This window comes from Akebia trifoliata, chromosome 8 (assembly GCF_017979445.1).
Source record: "Akebia trifoliata isolate Shusen 1 chromosome 8, ASM1797944v1, whole genome shotgun sequence".
Classification (NCBI taxonomy): Eukaryota; Viridiplantae; Streptophyta; class Magnoliopsida; order Ranunculales; family Lardizabalaceae; genus Akebia; species Akebia trifoliata.
This window is the reverse complement of record NC_141382.1, coordinates 49,098,328-49,115,041: the sequence shown is the minus strand read 5'-3', so window position 1 is coordinate 49,115,041 and position 16,714 is coordinate 49,098,328. Positions and strand designations below refer to the sequence as shown.

The 16,714-nt window shown below is 32.5% G+C and overlaps 1 protein-coding gene across 6 annotated transcripts; it reads right to left on the bottom strand.

Moving 5' to 3' along the window:
• On the bottom strand, positions 1 to 3,274 carry CIPK21 (CBL-interacting protein kinase 21). 6 transcript variants are annotated; one of them, XM_086449143.1, is made up of 16 exons: positions 2,898 to 3,266; positions 2,750 to 2,812; positions 2,568 to 2,639; positions 2,379 to 2,486; positions 2,213 to 2,284; positions 2,063 to 2,116; positions 1,806 to 1,931; positions 1,640 to 1,729; positions 1,434 to 1,559; positions 1,243 to 1,350; positions 1,033 to 1,152; positions 884 to 949; positions 766 to 782; positions 708 to 723; positions 523 to 629; positions 1 to 443 (listed from the first exon to the last, which is right to left on the bottom strand). In XM_086449143.1, the coding sequence occupies exons 1-16, from the start codon at positions 2,925 to 2,927 to the stop codon at positions 431 to 433; spliced, it is 1,188 nt and encodes a 395-aa protein (XP_086305269.1). In that variant the 5' UTR covers positions 2,928 to 3,266; the 3' UTR covers positions 1 to 430. The 6 variants fall into 6 exon arrangements, 5 of the variants coding, with proteins under 5 accessions (XP_086305269.1, XP_086305268.1, XP_086305265.1 ...); XM_086449142.1 differs by having other exon boundaries at positions 523 to 599; positions 708 to 782; positions 2,898 to 3,267; XM_086449139.1 differs by having other exon boundaries at positions 708 to 782; positions 2,898 to 3,264.
• Positions 3,275 to 16,714: the final 13,440 nt, after the last annotated feature.

The window sequence follows — 16,714 nt, the reverse complement described above, 5'->3', positions numbered from 1 at the left end:
TTTTTGAGCACAAATAGTACGAAATCCATCATTTATGTTTCAGTGGAATGTTATAGAATGTCAAATTCGTAAAATCAAGCAAAAAAGCTTTACAGACATCACACTTATGAAACCACACTAGATGCCAAAAACTTCAATTCAATTCAAGATATTTTTTTATCCTCTATGGCTGCACCAACACCCTTTGTTCCAACATGTCGAAACAGAGAAATAGATGGATTGTTGCATTCCCTTTGGCCATCAGAAGAGTGAAGCAATTCGGGGTGATCCCAAAACCGGAGTGGCATAATTCTTGGTTGTGTGCCCTGTGCTTTACATATTTGTTTCTTTCAGGAACATTAGGAACCTTTAGTCGATAATGATAATTAAGGAGAGATTTGTTCTCAAGAGGATGAATAGCCGTGGACTTGTTTATTATCCATACTCCTCTTTAGTCTTTGGAGCTGCGTCAATTCAAAAAAGGCTGGTGAGCATGCGGTAGTGATTATTCATTCTACCCTATCGAACTTGGTGTGGAATTACCATTCAATTTCTTGGATGTCGTTAACATCGAGGCCAACCACTGAGGGCATGTTTGATTCTGCTGCATTTGATTTCTCCTTCAGAAGATTTGATAAAGTTTTGCAGAACTGGTTATCATGGTCACCACATTAAAAATGAGTGTTCTTGGATCATCAGCAAAACATACTTTATGAACGGGTTTATACCTCTCTGTACACTGTTAGCTCCCCTGCAGATTTTGATATTTCAACTACACAATTTGTTGGTGTCACCTCAATAACCTGAGTTTTGCCACATCGACCATAAAACAATGAGGCTGCTGTGTGTGTGTGTGGGTGGGTGGCGCACGCGCTCGTGCAGAGAAAGAGTGAGAGTTGGGTACCTCTGCCGACAAGTTAAAATATGATCTGCTACATCTGGGCAACTTATTTTGCTGATGAAGTTTAACCTGAGATGCTCGAAAGGAGTTATAATTATGGTAGCCATTTGAGTAATTCCTATATTTTTTTTCTGGGAAAGTGGGCAGATTACCTTGGAGTTGTTCATCCTTTCCACTGAGAGACTTACATCCTTTGCAGCGGCCTCTATTTTCTCTATGGTCTCATTACTTGGATGCTTGGACCCCAGCCTTGTTTTCTGTTTGTTGTCATCCTACACAAAAAATGAAGATTCGCTGAAATTTAGAAATTGAAGGAAGAAAACATGTGTGGAAGCGAACTTAAATCGAAGTTTGAGGATTGCCTGTTCTTCGAAGAGGCCTGACAAATCAAGGTCATTAGACATTGCAATCAGTTGAAAGGCGTTAATGAAACTCGGTGTTCTGGATTTCTCTATCTCGGTGGCGTTTCCCTGGATTGATTTTTGTATGTTTTACTCGGATCATGACAACTGCATCGAGCGAATAAACTTAAAGAGATGCTGGTAGCCCTTACATTGATACAATCAAATGCAGCTTGAATGTCATCCAAATTGATGTCTACATCAGAATCGATGCCTGTACAAGGCTCATAATTGGTTTGAAACCACTCATCTTCAAGAATCTCTGCTACTGTCATCCTCTATATTGAGAAGAGAAGAAGTTATTACAAGATTTATAATACCATGATTCAGCTGTTTTGAGTAATGTTTCGAAGAGTACCCTTCTTGGTAATGGATCAAATATCTTGAAAATTAGTTTTCTTTGCTGTGCTGTAAACCACTCGGGACATGCGTACTCAGCTCTCGTTATCTTCGTACACAAACAAACATAATCAAGGTCAAAGTTTACATCGGCAGCTAAGCTATCTTGTTCTATAGACATGTACCTTCTTATACAAGTTCATCAGGCTACGATCATCAAAGGGTAGATAACCTGCAAGTAATTCAAAAAGGATTACTCCACAAGACCAAACATCCACTGCCGCTCCATCATAGTTCTTATTCGCAATCACCTGATTTAACCATACGAGGAGACCACCAAGCATGAAATTGAGAAGGTACAATTATTTCTATCTTATGCTTTTGTTAGGCAATTCAAATGTGCATATTAAGTTAAAGGGGAATCCCTGTACTTGGTACTTACTTCAGGGGCTACATAGCTTGGAGAGCTGCATACGGTGTATAATAAGTCTCCGGGCTGTTAATCCATTGAAATTGTATTAAAAGTCATTGATCCAAAAAGTTAAATCTGACCGATAGTATAACAATATTCAAAATCATAAGCTGTTCTCACCTTTCGCAACACACTGAAGCCGAAGTCCGAGACCTTAAGATTTCCTTTGCTTTCCAATAGAAGGTTTTCAGGCTGTTTCGTTGAACACCAAACATCACTAAGTTAGTTTCCTCCATTTTTCACGGACAACATTAGAGAATGGTTGAATTGGAATTTGGATTCTAACCTTTAGATCTCTATGATAAACTCCTCTGCCATGGCAATAGTCAACGGTGACTCTCAATTGCTGGAAGTATTTCCTTGCTTCATCTTCACTTAATCTCTTGAGGTAAGACTGACAAGGAAAATGATGCAGACTAAAAGTCGATTAGAAAAAAAAGCTGAAACACCATAGAGGAACTTAACCAAAACCCACCAGCTTGTCTGAGAGCTGGCCTCCTGAAATGTATTCCATTACAATGTAGATCTTTGTCTTAGTAGCGATAACCTGTAAATGGAAATCAAAAGAGGACGACAACTAACAAAAACTAGAACCCAATACCCTAAAATACAAACTTGAAATCCCACTGTCCATGGATCTAAGATCAATGAACCAACCTCGTATATCTGGACGATGTTGGGGTGATGTAGAAGCTTCATTGTACTTATCTCTCTCTTTACCTGAAATTTGGGGAGTAAAGAAAATTTGTAAAAACCAAATCACTTTACCATTTATTAAGAAGAATAAAATTTGCATGGAATTAACTTGATCCATGAGCTTGTTTTCCAAAACCATCTGCTTATCGATGATCTTGATTGCGACTCTCTGATGGGTTTCAACGTTTATGGCCAACTTGACCTTTGCAAAGTTCCCTTCACCAATGGTTCTTCCAAGCTGGTATTTATTTTCCTATGGTGGTTGCAAAACCCATTGAAAGGAAATGCTTTTCTCTCTGCCTCTCACTACTGTTTCTCTCTTAAACAACTGGGATGATTTTGATTTTGAATCCTTGTCTGTTAAGCTATTGGTGTTCTTCCTCCCACACTTTAATTATGTTTGTTTCCTTCATAATCTTCAAATAATGTCTTCTTTCGTGGTTCTCCCAAGTTGAAGTTATATGGGTCTATTTTTCCATGGGAGGGAGGCTGTTAGTTGGGAAAAGTGGATGGAAAACGTGTTTTTGAATGGCAGGTATTTGGTGTTTTAAATATCATTGTAGTACCGACCAAATTCATCACCTAATTTGATCTTTATTTCATTACCATACAAATTAACTGCAAGACAAATTGTAAAGAAAATATAAAATTGTTAGATTTGTTTTTTTTTTTTTTTAAAGTCTGATCTCAAATATTTGAGGTTGATGTACCATTTTGTTTCTCTATTCCACTCTGTCTAAAGTCAAGTTTTATGTTAAAGTTGGGATATTCTGATTCGAAAAGACCTACTTAGTCTGTACTAGGCTGACGTATTAAGGGCATGAAATCATAGATTTTATTTTTTTGAGATACACAAGGAAAAGATCAATGATTCTGTGCCCTCGCCATGTGAGCCAGGAACAGACCGACTAAGTCTTTTCGAGTTAGAAAACCATTAGTCTTTATGTTATTGAAAGTGAGAAAGTAAACAACTAGTTTTCTTCAAGCAAATTATTAAAGTCATTTTTTTGGGCTTTTTATCCTTATTCGTTGGACAAAATCTAAATTAGTTATAAAAAAAATGTGAAGTAAATAATAGTTTGTGTCAACTAAAAAAGAGGCTGCTATTGGCACCCCATATTTAACTTATTACACTCCCAATTTCTTATATTATTTATCACATCCCAATTAATGAGTAAAGCATACACTTCAAACATTACAACGGTTTGAGTCAAATTATAATCTCAACGTTACAAAATACTAACACCGTGGATTTTTAGCAGTTTAAAAATATGATTAGGCTAATATAAATTCCAAAGAATAGAAATCTAGTAAAAATCAATCAGACAGCTTCTATTGGCACCCCAACTTTTATTTATTCTCAATCATTTACTTATTTTCTTGAAATTTTCCTCAAAACGTGCACAATTAATGTCCAAATTCTGGTTTCAGTACACTGTTCATTTAATTCCCAAAACACACATTTCAAGTGAATTTGTCATTTTTATAATCAATGAATTAGTTGGTATATTTAGAAATCATAGATATTAAAAGTGAGGAAATCACGGGTTTCGAGGTTATAAAAATAATGAATGTGTGTTTTGGTAATTAAAATGAATAATGTACCAAACTCGAAATTTCGTCAATTTTTAACCCACGGAATGGAAATTCATCATTGGGATTTTCCCAAAACGTGTGGCAACTTTTGTCCAAATTCCGGTTTTGTTACACTGTTCATTTTAGTTTCTGAAACATGCACACAATACACTATTCACTTTTACGTATCCACGAATTACTTGGTATTTTGGAATATTCAGTGCATGAAATGGTAATTCACCATTCTTCATTTTTAATTGGGATGTAAGAAGTAAAAATTGGGGTGCCAATAGCAACTCTATAAAAAATTATATTTTTAGAAGATGTTAAAAAATAAATAAATAATTTATATATTTTTTTAGTGTTGATTCAAATAAAATTATTATTATTTTATTTTTTGATAAAATTTTAAATTATTTTTAAGTTGGTGTGGTTTTAAATGATATAATTAATATCATTGGTTGGGAATAACTTATTAAATTACTCCATACTTATGGGATAATTATCAAATAGTTAGAACTTGCTGTCCAACCGATTTTTCTTTCAAAAGACGTCAAAAAATTTTTTTTTCAATGATTTGATTCATTATATGACACTCATTAATGCTTTTTGCACCCCAATGTTTATATCTCTTGGTTAATGCTATTGGCACTCCTAGGCTTATACCTCTTAATAAATATTAGAACTTCTTTAATATCTATAAATACAAATAGATTTGAATTTCAAAAATTATTTTAAAAAATTAATTAATCTCTCTCTCTTCTTAATTAATTTTTTTTTCATATTTTTTTTTATAAAAAAAGGCATTCGTCTATATAAAATTTTGTATGATAGATTTTCTCAATATTAATGCAAATTTTGAGAAAATATATAATTTTTGGCACAACTGAACTTTGATTTCAATTAAAATAGAAGTGTATGTTATTTATAAAATAACGTAAATTACTACGTGCATCAGAATAATTATTTTATTTTATTTTTATTTTTATTTTTATTTTTTTTCTCTCTTTTATTATTTTCATTTATTTTAAGAGAAGACACCTTCATCTGATATGTAACCTTTTTTTAGTATTTAAAAATGTTAATAAAATTTAAAAATATAATATTTCTCTCTCCACAAATAAAGTTCAAACTCAAAACAGATACCACGGCAGATAACTTTTCTAAGTTGACAGCCTCAATTATTCAAATCAAAACGAAGATGCATCCAATGGGGCTCGAAGCTTTGATTTTTGACACCAGTGGGACCAAAGGATCATTATCTGTGGCCATCCAAATTTATGGTTCTGAGACACATCTTTGATCTTTTAAAGGTTTTATCAGTTAAGGGAGATTCATCTCGAGGTTGTAACAAATCTCAAGGTTTATTTTGAGCTTCTGGACATCTTTTTAACGGTGGATGAGGCTTAGTAACGCCTTTTTCCTCACTATCATAGTAAGGAAAGGGTTTCTCTACTTTTAATCCCTAGCACAATAAAGATGAAACTAAAGAGAACCATCCACGTGTACAAAACATATACTAAGATAGTGACCATTACTGATTGGATAACCTCAAATTATATGGGGCTCAGAAGCTTTGATTTTGACTTGCACCAAACAATTTAGATATATCCCTCTAGCTTTTGGTGAATATTTGAGAGACCCTCTTTATTTTAAACTAATGACATATCCCTTGATCTTGGTCGTCTATGAGAGATTAATAGAAAATTTCTAAATGCCTTCATTTTCATCTCTTATAAAAAATCAGCTGGAATTTTCTCTCTAAACCCACACCCCATCTTTGACCTCTGGGTTTACCCATTCTTTCAACCTCGATCTCAAGATAATATCTCGGCATCAAACCACACAAATAATAGAATGAGTTTTTGCCTAGATGTTGAAGACAAGTGCATTTAGGTCATTTTATACAAGTCTCAAGAAGAAGGCAGTCAAGGAATCATTCGATTAGTTTGAAATAATGGGATGCGTCAAACATTTATCAGAACTTAGAGGGTTCATAAAAAATGGTGAACCTAGCTAATCCTTTTGTTTTGGTGAATTTTAGAGATGCCCCCACTATCCCCTTGACATGAGTTTTCTTCTATTAGATTAACATAAAAAACTTAAATATCCACTACTAATTCGGTTTGTTCAAGAGTGGCGAACCAAGAACCCAATGATGCCAAACAACTTAGTAACATAGTTCTAGACTACTAAAATTTATAGAAGATCTTTATTTTAATCTTTTGTAAATATCGATGAAAGAATTTCTCCATAAAAAATTAATTTTTGAAAAAAAAAAAAATGATCGGAAACCATTCCGTATCTAAAGTACTTGAACAAATTGATTTCGAGTTAAATTAAGGGATCAACTAGTTGCACAGAACGGATCATTAATTCCCCACCAACCTTAAAAAAATTCTATTTTTATACTTATCTTATAATCACTTTTTTAAAGCACTTGAACAAATTGATTTTGAGTTAAATTAAAGGACCAACTAGTTGCACACAATGAATCATTAATTCCCCACCAACCTTAAAAAAATTCTATTTTTTTTTTCTTTTTCTTATAATCATTTTTTTAACTTATTACTTACACTTTAATATCTAATCTTTTAGGGTTTAAAGTTTATTCATCTTCTTGCAATTTTGTATTCTCTACTTGTATTTTGTTTTGCCTGTAATCTCTAATTGTGTTTTATTTTGTTTGCATTCTCTTTGAAATCAAAGTAATTTTTACAAAATGTGTAACTTTATAAACATGATTTATAAACAATCACACATTTCTTATAAAAATTATTGAACCAATAATAATTTCTTTGGACATGAGTGAGGTAGAAGAGAAAAAAAAAAAGGTGCAGTATTTACTTAATTATGTTTGGAGTGTAATCATGTTAGTGGAGTGGAAATGAGAATTTTTAAGTGATGGAGTGCAAATGCTAATGGGAGGTGTGCAATTAGTTGATCCCTTAAATTAGTAACGTGGCACCCTTTTCTACCACATATTTTAGGGTTACTTGGGATTGGAATTAAATATTCTGTACAGCCGACAAAACCTGCTCTTCGGACACTTCGATGCCACGTTTTCGTTTTCCACGAATAGGCTGACAATGTGTATTTAATCGTCAGTTAGTGGGACAGGTGGTGTTCAAGCTGACCCAGTAGTTAAGTTTGAGTACAGAAGCCCGGTCCTACTGGAGCAAATCTTGATCCTGATCTTTTGGTGGTGTAAATAGAATGTTTCTATTGCCACACCAACTTTTACCAAGAACACCCCAAGATGTGTATTAGTTGTTTAGCGTTTTCAATGAATTGAGGTGCACTTGCAAAAGTTGGTGTGGCAATAGAATCTCTCCTTCTATTAATATACCAACTTTTACTTATGACACACCGATCTTATATGTTTTATTCCAAAAGGATTGGTGTGTTGTAAGTAAAAGTTGGTGTGCCAATAAATTCTCTCTATTAATCCTTGTTAGCAATCTCCAATTTAATTCTTGAAAAATTCACTAATTTTTTTTCATTTTTTTCAATAAAAGTATTATTCAGGATTATTGAACTATTTTGAATAATTTGTGAATTTTAAATTTAAAAAGAATAAAACACGTTTTTTACAACTTTTACGTATTTTTAAAAAACTAAGCGAAAAAAAAAAAATGCTACTATAACGTATTGTATGTTGCAAAGTGTAAATTTGTAAATTATGACATGTAACACAAGTCGACTTTGAAGTGGTCACGTTCAAAATTTTGGAGGAATCCACCTTTTTACTTAACAAATGTCCATTTTATCTTTAAAAAAATTAATGCCATGGCCCTTTGCATTTATTTGAGATTACAGTTTAATTTTTCAAGTTGATGATTTATCCCTTGACTTTGGTCTTCTTTTAAAAATCAATGGAATCACCACCATCATTATTACGATCACCAATTTCATCATCACCATCACTATTAACATCATTATCATATGGCCGAATTTTTTGTTTTCAAAACTTTGAAATGAAATGGATAATTCACGTATGAAGCATATGCTGTATATTTTCCATTTGTCAAAATTTTTATCGGATTTTTGCAATCCAAAATTGAATAGAGCTAGAATTTTTACTGTATTGCGAATTACTAATAAGGCTGTACATAATAAAGATATTTTCTAATTAATGCCTAAGTTTTAGGATTTCTCTTAATAGTCCATTTAACTTTTATGAGTCTTGTTAAGGTCGTTAAAGTGCAATAAATACACCTTAGGAATAAGTATTTGGGGTTATTTTGATAAAAAAATATTTGTTTAGGGTATTTTCAATACAAATTTCAATTTTCTAAGCATATTGATTGCACTTTAACATGTGCCCTAAAGGCAAAAGTTATCAAGACTCAACTTTTACTTCTAATCAGTTCTTGAACCCCACTCTACATATCTCTTACGATAGAAATGTCAAAATTGTCCTAATCATTCAAACTCGCCATTTTCTTTCAAAAAGTTGGATTTCTGACATCCTACTCGAGTTTCATAGACTTCATTCCAATGAAAAGAAAGAAAGAAGAATAAATCATTTTCAAGAGATTTTTCAAGAATTTTGAAGATATATGTAAAAAATTATGATTTAAAAAAAAAAAACTTTATTTTTGAATGAACATAAATTAAGGATGGTTTTTTTTTTATTTGAAATCTTCTTCACAAGTCGTCATGTCAAGTTTTTAATCGACCTTTCCATGTATTTTAGTAATAAAAAAAAAAAAAAAAAACTCAAAAATGAAAACAACTGGATTTTGTCGAGCTCACCACTTCTTATTTTCAAATTCAACATTTAATGGTCGAATTCGACATTTATTTAAAAATTGTCAAACTTAACAATAAAAATTGGAGAGCTCGACAATACATCGAAGATGATTGGTTTTGAAAAGTAAATAAAAAGTTTTAACCAAGACATCGAAGATGATTAGTTTTGAAAAGTAAAAAAAAAATCAAGATGATTAAAGACAAGGGCTTTTTTTCTAACAATGGAGAGTGAGTGAGGTTCATCTTCTTAATACTCTATTAAATTTTTTTGACACAATTTTAATGTTATTGGTAGCTTTTTTTAGCCTAGCATCATTAGACACTATAATTATAGTTTGGTATTTTTATAGAAGAAGTGAACCTCACTCCATCGTAATTAGATGTACTTTTAACCTTTATACATAAATAATATTTAAATGATGTATAATTTTAATGACATTAGAAGCTAACTCTCGAATGCCCTTGGTTACTATAATCATTATTCTGTAATTTATAGTCAATCAGAAATATAATTAAAGGGAAGAGTTTTCTCAACTTTAGGGGATAATAATATGTTTAAAAGATTTAAAAAAATAAAAAAAGGCAAGGATGTACAATGGTAGATTAAGTTGGTTGCATAATAATTACTAGTAAGTTGCTCAACTTAAGGATTAGGATTGACATTGAGGAGGTGTTTGGTTTGGATTCTAGAATCCAATTCTTGGTAATAATCAGATTCTAGATTTCGATACATCATTTGGATCGAATTATGGACCTGATTTCTCATAACGAAAATCTAAAACATAGAGAATCAAAAACAGTTCTCAAGTCATTCTGTTTGCAAGTTTGTACTTAAAGGTCTTACTTTAAACATGTAAATCACTCGCAATTGCATTTTTTTTTTTTAATGCATATAATAATTATAATAGTTTTTTTATATTAAAATTCAAAACCATCATAATTCTTCGGTTAATTTAGACATGCCCTTTAACTGTAAATTTTCTTCAAAGCTATTCTAAAATTATCTAAATGCCCTCTTTTTTAACCTCTTTCCAAATGCCATTTTTTTCCCAAAAAATCTATCATCTTCAAGTTTTGGGATAAATATTTTTAATCTTATCTTCAACTTGAAGATGTGCTAGAGTAATTTTTTTTTTTTTTTTTTTTGCATAAGATCAGTTTGAGAAGCAGTAGTGTTAACCAACGAGATTTTGGATTCTGAAAATCAATTTCTATAATCTGATTTTGACAATCCATGATCATAATCAAGATTAAGATACTCCAAATTAAATCCAAATTTCCCTAAGCTTAAGAATTGGATTTGGATTATGACATAGGATTATGATTATTAGGCAATAAATTCTCTTTATAAATAATAATATTTTATATTGTGATTTGAATTTAACTACAAACATTATTACAATCCCTTTGATTTAGGATAGGAAAAATTACTAAAAGAGGGTTAAATATTTTAATATTTACAAAAAAAAAAATCTAAAATTTCAAAAATTATCAAAAATGAATTAAGTCGCTCTACATTCCAGAGTTTTACTAATTTGGTGGACTGTCTAGTGTTTTAATGTGTTAAAATGCATTACTTTAAAAAAAAAAAAAAAAAAAAGGCTCCATTTAAAACTCTAGACTGTCCAACGAATTAATTAGTTTTTGATCATTTAAAAAAGAAAAAAAAAATCTTTTTGACAAATATTAAAATATTTAACTCTCTTTTAATGATTTTTCCTATTAGGAGATCAACCCTCTCAAGCTAGTCTCGAAGGCAGGTTACCTTGAATTGTGCCGTGTTCTATATTTTCTTCATTTTCTTGTGACAAGAGTTCCCTCATCAGGACTAAAGCACCTCAAACAATTGAAAGTAACCCAATTTTTATCTCAAAATTACTGACCCAAGTTGTAGGACTCCACAAACAATTATCAGCAACAAAGTAAGATACACAACTGCCAAAGACTTTGCTTCATCACTGCAAGATACCTCCACCTTTCTAGCAAGACCCACCAAAAAAAACAAAAAAGAACGAATTTTTCGTATTTCGGGTTTTTACCTTGATTCCAATATTCTACAACCCTACTGTTGTTGTTGTTGTTGATGCAATATGATCACATTCTATCTAAGCTATATCTAGAATCCATATTGAATCGGGTTCTTTACTTTTCAAGGCTTATAAATTTCTTATATTCTGATAGATGTGTTGAATTAACTTGGTGATTGATTACGTGTATTATACAAAGCATTCTACACTTGTACCCAAATTGGGGTCATAGAGATAATTTTTCATATTTCGGATTTTGGGTACATATGTATTCATAGTGAAAATAATTTTAGGATGAGTCCGACTTTGAAATTTTGGAGGAACCCTCGTTGTTACAAGACATGTGGCATTTTGTATTTATTTCACACCCCTACATTTTTATCACTATTTGGAATAGCTCCTTGAAAATACCACGTGTAATTCAAAGGAAAGGATTCTACCGAAATTTTGAAGTCGAGGTGGCCACTTCAATTTTTTTTCCTTTCAGGACTCCATGAGATTGAAAGGGCTGTAATTTCTTTCTTAGAGTTAGTGAAACATTTAAATCTTCTTGAGTTATAATTTTCAATGTCTTTATTTATTTATTCATTTATTTTGTATTTATGATTTTATCTCGAATTTGATCCTCACATCCTAACTTTCCAAATATTCCCAGCTTAGGATAGCAATATATTTCGATCAGCTCCACAACATGTTGGGCCAAGAGCCTTTGATCCATAGCTCCATCCTTTTTACTCCCTTTATTTTTTTTTTCCGGGGGGTGGGGGAGGGTTTTCTTTTTTAATAGTCCTAGAATTTGATAGTCCATTTAGTACACATTTTTTTTTTCTCTTAATGGTCCTTTATTATTGTCAAGTTCACCAATTTTTATTTATTGTCGAGGTCAATTTTTTTATTGTTGAACTCATCACTTTTTATTTATTGTCAAGCTCACCGTTTTTTATCATTGACTTCGACAATTTGTAAAATTGACAAATTCTTCGTTGTAAAACCCACCCATTTTCTTTTTCTTTCTTTTTTTTTCCTCTTTTTTTGTTGAGATTTTCCAACTAAAATACATGAAACAATCGACTAAAAATTTAACATAATGATTTGTCTAGATGATTTCAAACCAAAAGAACCATCTTTGATCGATTTTCATCCAAAAGCAAAACAAAAAATCGAAAGAAAAAAAAAAACCTACTTTTCTACATATGTCTTCAAAATACTTGAAGAAGCCATTGAAAATGGCTTAGTCTTTCTTCTCAAATCCTTTACGTCAGAATGAAGTCTCATAAACTCGATTGGGATGTCTAAAATCTAATTTTTTGAATGAAAATGGTGAATGTGAATGGTTAAGGCACATTCGGCATTTCAATCGTGAGAAATGTGAGTGAGGTTCAAGGACTAATTAGAAAGAAATGTTTGACTAAATGGACTATTAATAGAAGCCCTAAAAGTTATGGAGTATTTAGGAAAAAATTCCTCCACTAGGGACCTTCGATTAATTTTCCCTTCTAGTGTGTGTGTGGGCTTGCATCAATCTTCAAGCTGACTAGAGAGCCATAATACCAAAGTAATGTTGAAAGGGATGGTGATGGTTTCCGAGCTAAACATTCAAGAGTTGAAGGTGAGGGCTGACTCTAAATTAGCCATACAATGCATCAAGGGAGAAGGCAATTCCCCATGGAGGAAGGAGAGACTGATCAAGACCATCGGAGATAGAGCTAACCACTTCCAATAGATAGACTAGAGAGCCATAATACCAAAGCAATGTTGAAAGGGATGGTGATGGCTTCCGAGTTAAACATTCAAGACTTGAAGGTGAGGGCTGACTCTAAATTAGCCATACAATGCACCAAGGGAGAGTGCAATGCCCTATAGAGCGAGGAGAGACTAATCAAGGCCATCAAAGATAGAGCTAACCACTTTCAAAAGATAGATTTCAGTTTCTACTTTAGAGAGTGCACTCAAACTGCTGGCTTTCTAGCATCTCACCTCTCCTCTTCAGACAAATTAGTTTTGAACCCTGTGGAGGATATTTTCGAAAAAATTACATGTGGCAATCTCGAGGAAACATAGTCAAATGCCTGAATTAATCGAACTGGCCAAACGTCGGAAATAACAGAGGGATAAAAAAGGCCGAACTTGCCTATAATCGAATTCCAAGGGAGTTACGAATCTCACAAAATAAGGAGCATAACTGTATCCACGAAAATCAAAACAAATCCCCAAACAGGTGGAACCACTCAAATGAAAATCAAGGAGAAGATCTAGAAAGATCTAAGGGAGGAAACCCTATAAAAATATGTGTGCAAGGCACTAAAAGATATGAGATTTCTCTCTAAAAAGAGGATTTTATTCTATTTCTTATACTAAATCCTAACTTGGGCGTCAGAGTGGTGTTGTTGTAGGCCAACCCATGAGCATAGAAAGGCGAGAGATCTTAATTAAAGGAAATCACGAGATAATGCAAGTTTTTGCACCTACAAATCCTATGGACCACCCAAGAAAAGTTAAGAACATTGTTTATAAGGATGTCAGAGGGCATATCTATAATCGTTTGTAATCATCATTCTTCTGGTTGGGAGTCTCTAACCCACCCCCCACTAATCTTCAATAACTAAATAAATTGTACACATTTAATGCTCCAAAGTTTCCCTTTTTAATTTTAATTTTTTCAGTTTTACAAATTGAGAAAAAACAGGAATAACTCTCCCTTTCTGTAATAAAACTGCCATAATTAGAAGGGAAGTCCACAGTCCACTACAAGCTTTCCAAAATAAATAACTACAGCCTGTCTGCCACATTTGATTTCCATGTGAAGCAAAAGAAATTATTTGATAAATCCACACCACTCCCAACTATAGAAAATTATAAGCAGATTTGATAAGCCATTCTATACTAATTATACTTCTCCCAGCAAGAGTTAATAGATGGATTATATTTACGTTTTTATCCATCCATGAGAGATGCTTCTTTACTTTTTCTATTATGAGAATCTCATCTAACTCTTCTTTAAATGGATAGATTCCAAACCCAAGTACCACTCTCATTTTATGCACTAAAGATGATAATACCCATCAAAATCATATTTTTTCATCTTCGCATATTTGCCTTTAGTGTAGGCTTTAAAATATTATTTATTTCTAAATGATTGAAGAGTCCTGATAATCTGACTCACTTTTTTGTACGTTTTTTGTACACTCCTTTCATAGAATCCTAAAAAATCATAAAGATTTATCCTTATGTATCCCAAAACAAATGATATATGATTATGTGAAGAGAGTGTACATAAAAGTGAGTCAAATTATCACAACTCGTGATTGAAATATTCTCATATGCAACTTATTGAAAATAATAGATTCTCTCTGCACTGTCCAAAATAATTCAAGAAAATCATTATATTATCTAATGGTGTTAATGGAATTGGGCATAAAATGTCGAACACTATTAGACTTCAATAGAAATATTGTCATTATAAAATAAAGAGATACATTTCTTCTTCTACGTATCTGTCAATATCGTCGGATTCATAATGAAAATGAGAGTCAAGGAATAATGGAGATAAAAGGGTTTAAGATTCGTTCAAGGAGGAAGAGATAACGAGAAGGAATAGTTTCAAGGGGACATTTTGTCCTTGGGAGCATTTCAATCATTTAAGAATGACGGTTGATTTTCTGACTCAAATTGATAGAATAACTCAAAAACTCACTGCGTGGCATGTGCAAGAACCATTGATTCTTTCCCTTGGGATACATAATTGCACATGTTTTCAAAGGCAAAAAACTATGGTTCTTGCACATGCCATGTTAGTGAGCTTTTGAGTTAATTTGTCCAAGTTGAGTTAGAAAATCATTACACTTTAAGAATTAATTAAGAGTCAATGATTTTCTGACACCCCCGTTGACACACATCCCTGACATGACATGGGTCAGAATCATAGATTTTTTTCCTCTCGAGATATGCAATTGTACATCCTCATAACTATATTCAATTGTGTATCCTGAGGAAAAGAATTTGTCGTTCTAGCACATGCCTCGTCATGGGGCATGTGTCAGAGGGGGCGTCACAAAAATCAATATTCTTAATGATATTAAGTGACGGACGTACTAAAGGGAAAATAATTAACCAAGTTGAAAATATAAGAGTTTTTGACAGAAATTTCAACTTTTTGGGGAGAAAATGTGAAATGTACTTCAATTTAAGAATAATAGATATCAAGCTTGTCCAGGTGAGAAATGACTGTAGTTAAACGTCTAAACTTCCTTTTCAATATTTCTTTTTCATTCCCAACGTGACCCCATTCATAACAGAGAATTTAAATGACAGCATTTTTTTTTTCACTATTTCTCAACTCCAACGTATGTTCGAAAGGATTATTAATGTTAAAAATAAATTTTGGACGACAAATGGGACTAATCGATCCAAAATTATTTTTTTAATCAATATAACCTAACACTTTCTTTTTCCTTATTAAAGTGCTCCCATTCTCCTGGTTCTTTCGGGAGGTATACCATGGATCCAATTCTACCACTTAAAAAATACAAGGAAACCAAATACAACCCATTAACCCACATTTACAATAACAATAATGCTGAAGTGACCTCAGCCTGGAACCTCATATCACACTTGTTGACGTGAAAGTGTACAGGAATCATAGATGTTTTCATCGAGATACGAGTGCCTATCCACTTTCATGTCAAGAAATGTGATATGAGGTTCTAGCTTGAGGTCAATCCAACACAACCCATACGATAAATCTTAATTTTAGTGTCCTTTCAAATTGAAAAGCAAGGGCACACTGGTAGGAAGGAATCGAGATCTTTAATTAGATGGTTTTCCATGCATTTCTATGATAATCATGCATATTATCAAGTGGAACAACTCTTGTAGGTAATAGTTTTAGGGAGTGGAACCTCTATGATCCCTTATTCTCATAGCTCCATATAGCGCTTTTACATGGTTAATATAGTTCCTTGTTCAATGTGATGTTTTGTGCACTATAGAAAAAGCACTACAGGAAAATGGAGCTGTAGAGGATCCACTCCCATAGTTGTCTTGGCTTGCAACTAACGAGATGGGCTTTAGGGTAAAGTATCTAAGATACAAAAGTTGAAGGCATATAAGATTCTAGAAATGGAGGAGAGATAAATTGACATCGTTAAAAGTGTTGTAAACAGCATTCCTATCTAGAAATGCTTTGGCATCATTATCCTCTTTTAAGTTTTTTTTTTTTTTTTTCAAAGATTTGGAGTCATTTAAAATTCTCAACTTGAGACATTTCTTCTCGTTAATTGAACAATATACCCAAATCATGTCACAACTCTCTTAATTTATAGGAATTATTCATACATCTTTTGTCTTCTAATGTTATCTTTACTAGAGTTTATAATTACCCATCTCAATATCTCCATTACTTTAAATGCTAAAGGGGGTATAGTTATGAGTATTAGAGATTGAATAAACTAAAACGACCGACATTTCAGCTCCAATTCACAGCCCTTTTAGAAAAATTCTATGTAGAAGTCTTGATAGGTGCGCTTTAGGGAACTTTAGGACACGTGGAATGATTATGACCATAGAAATT

Coding starts and splice junctions, on each gene's coding strand:
- CIPK21 (XM_086449139.1), bottom strand. CDS start 2,927: ATGGTTTTGGAAAACAAGCTCATGGATCAA. Junction 2,487..2,567: donor GCCAGCTCTCAGACAAGCTG/GTGGGTTTTGGT, acceptor TTTCCTTGTCAG/TCTTACCTCAAGAGATTAAG. Junction 1,730..1,805: donor TGATGAACTTGTATAAGAAG/GTACATGTCTAT, acceptor TTGTGTACGAAG/ATAACGAGAGCTGAGTACGC.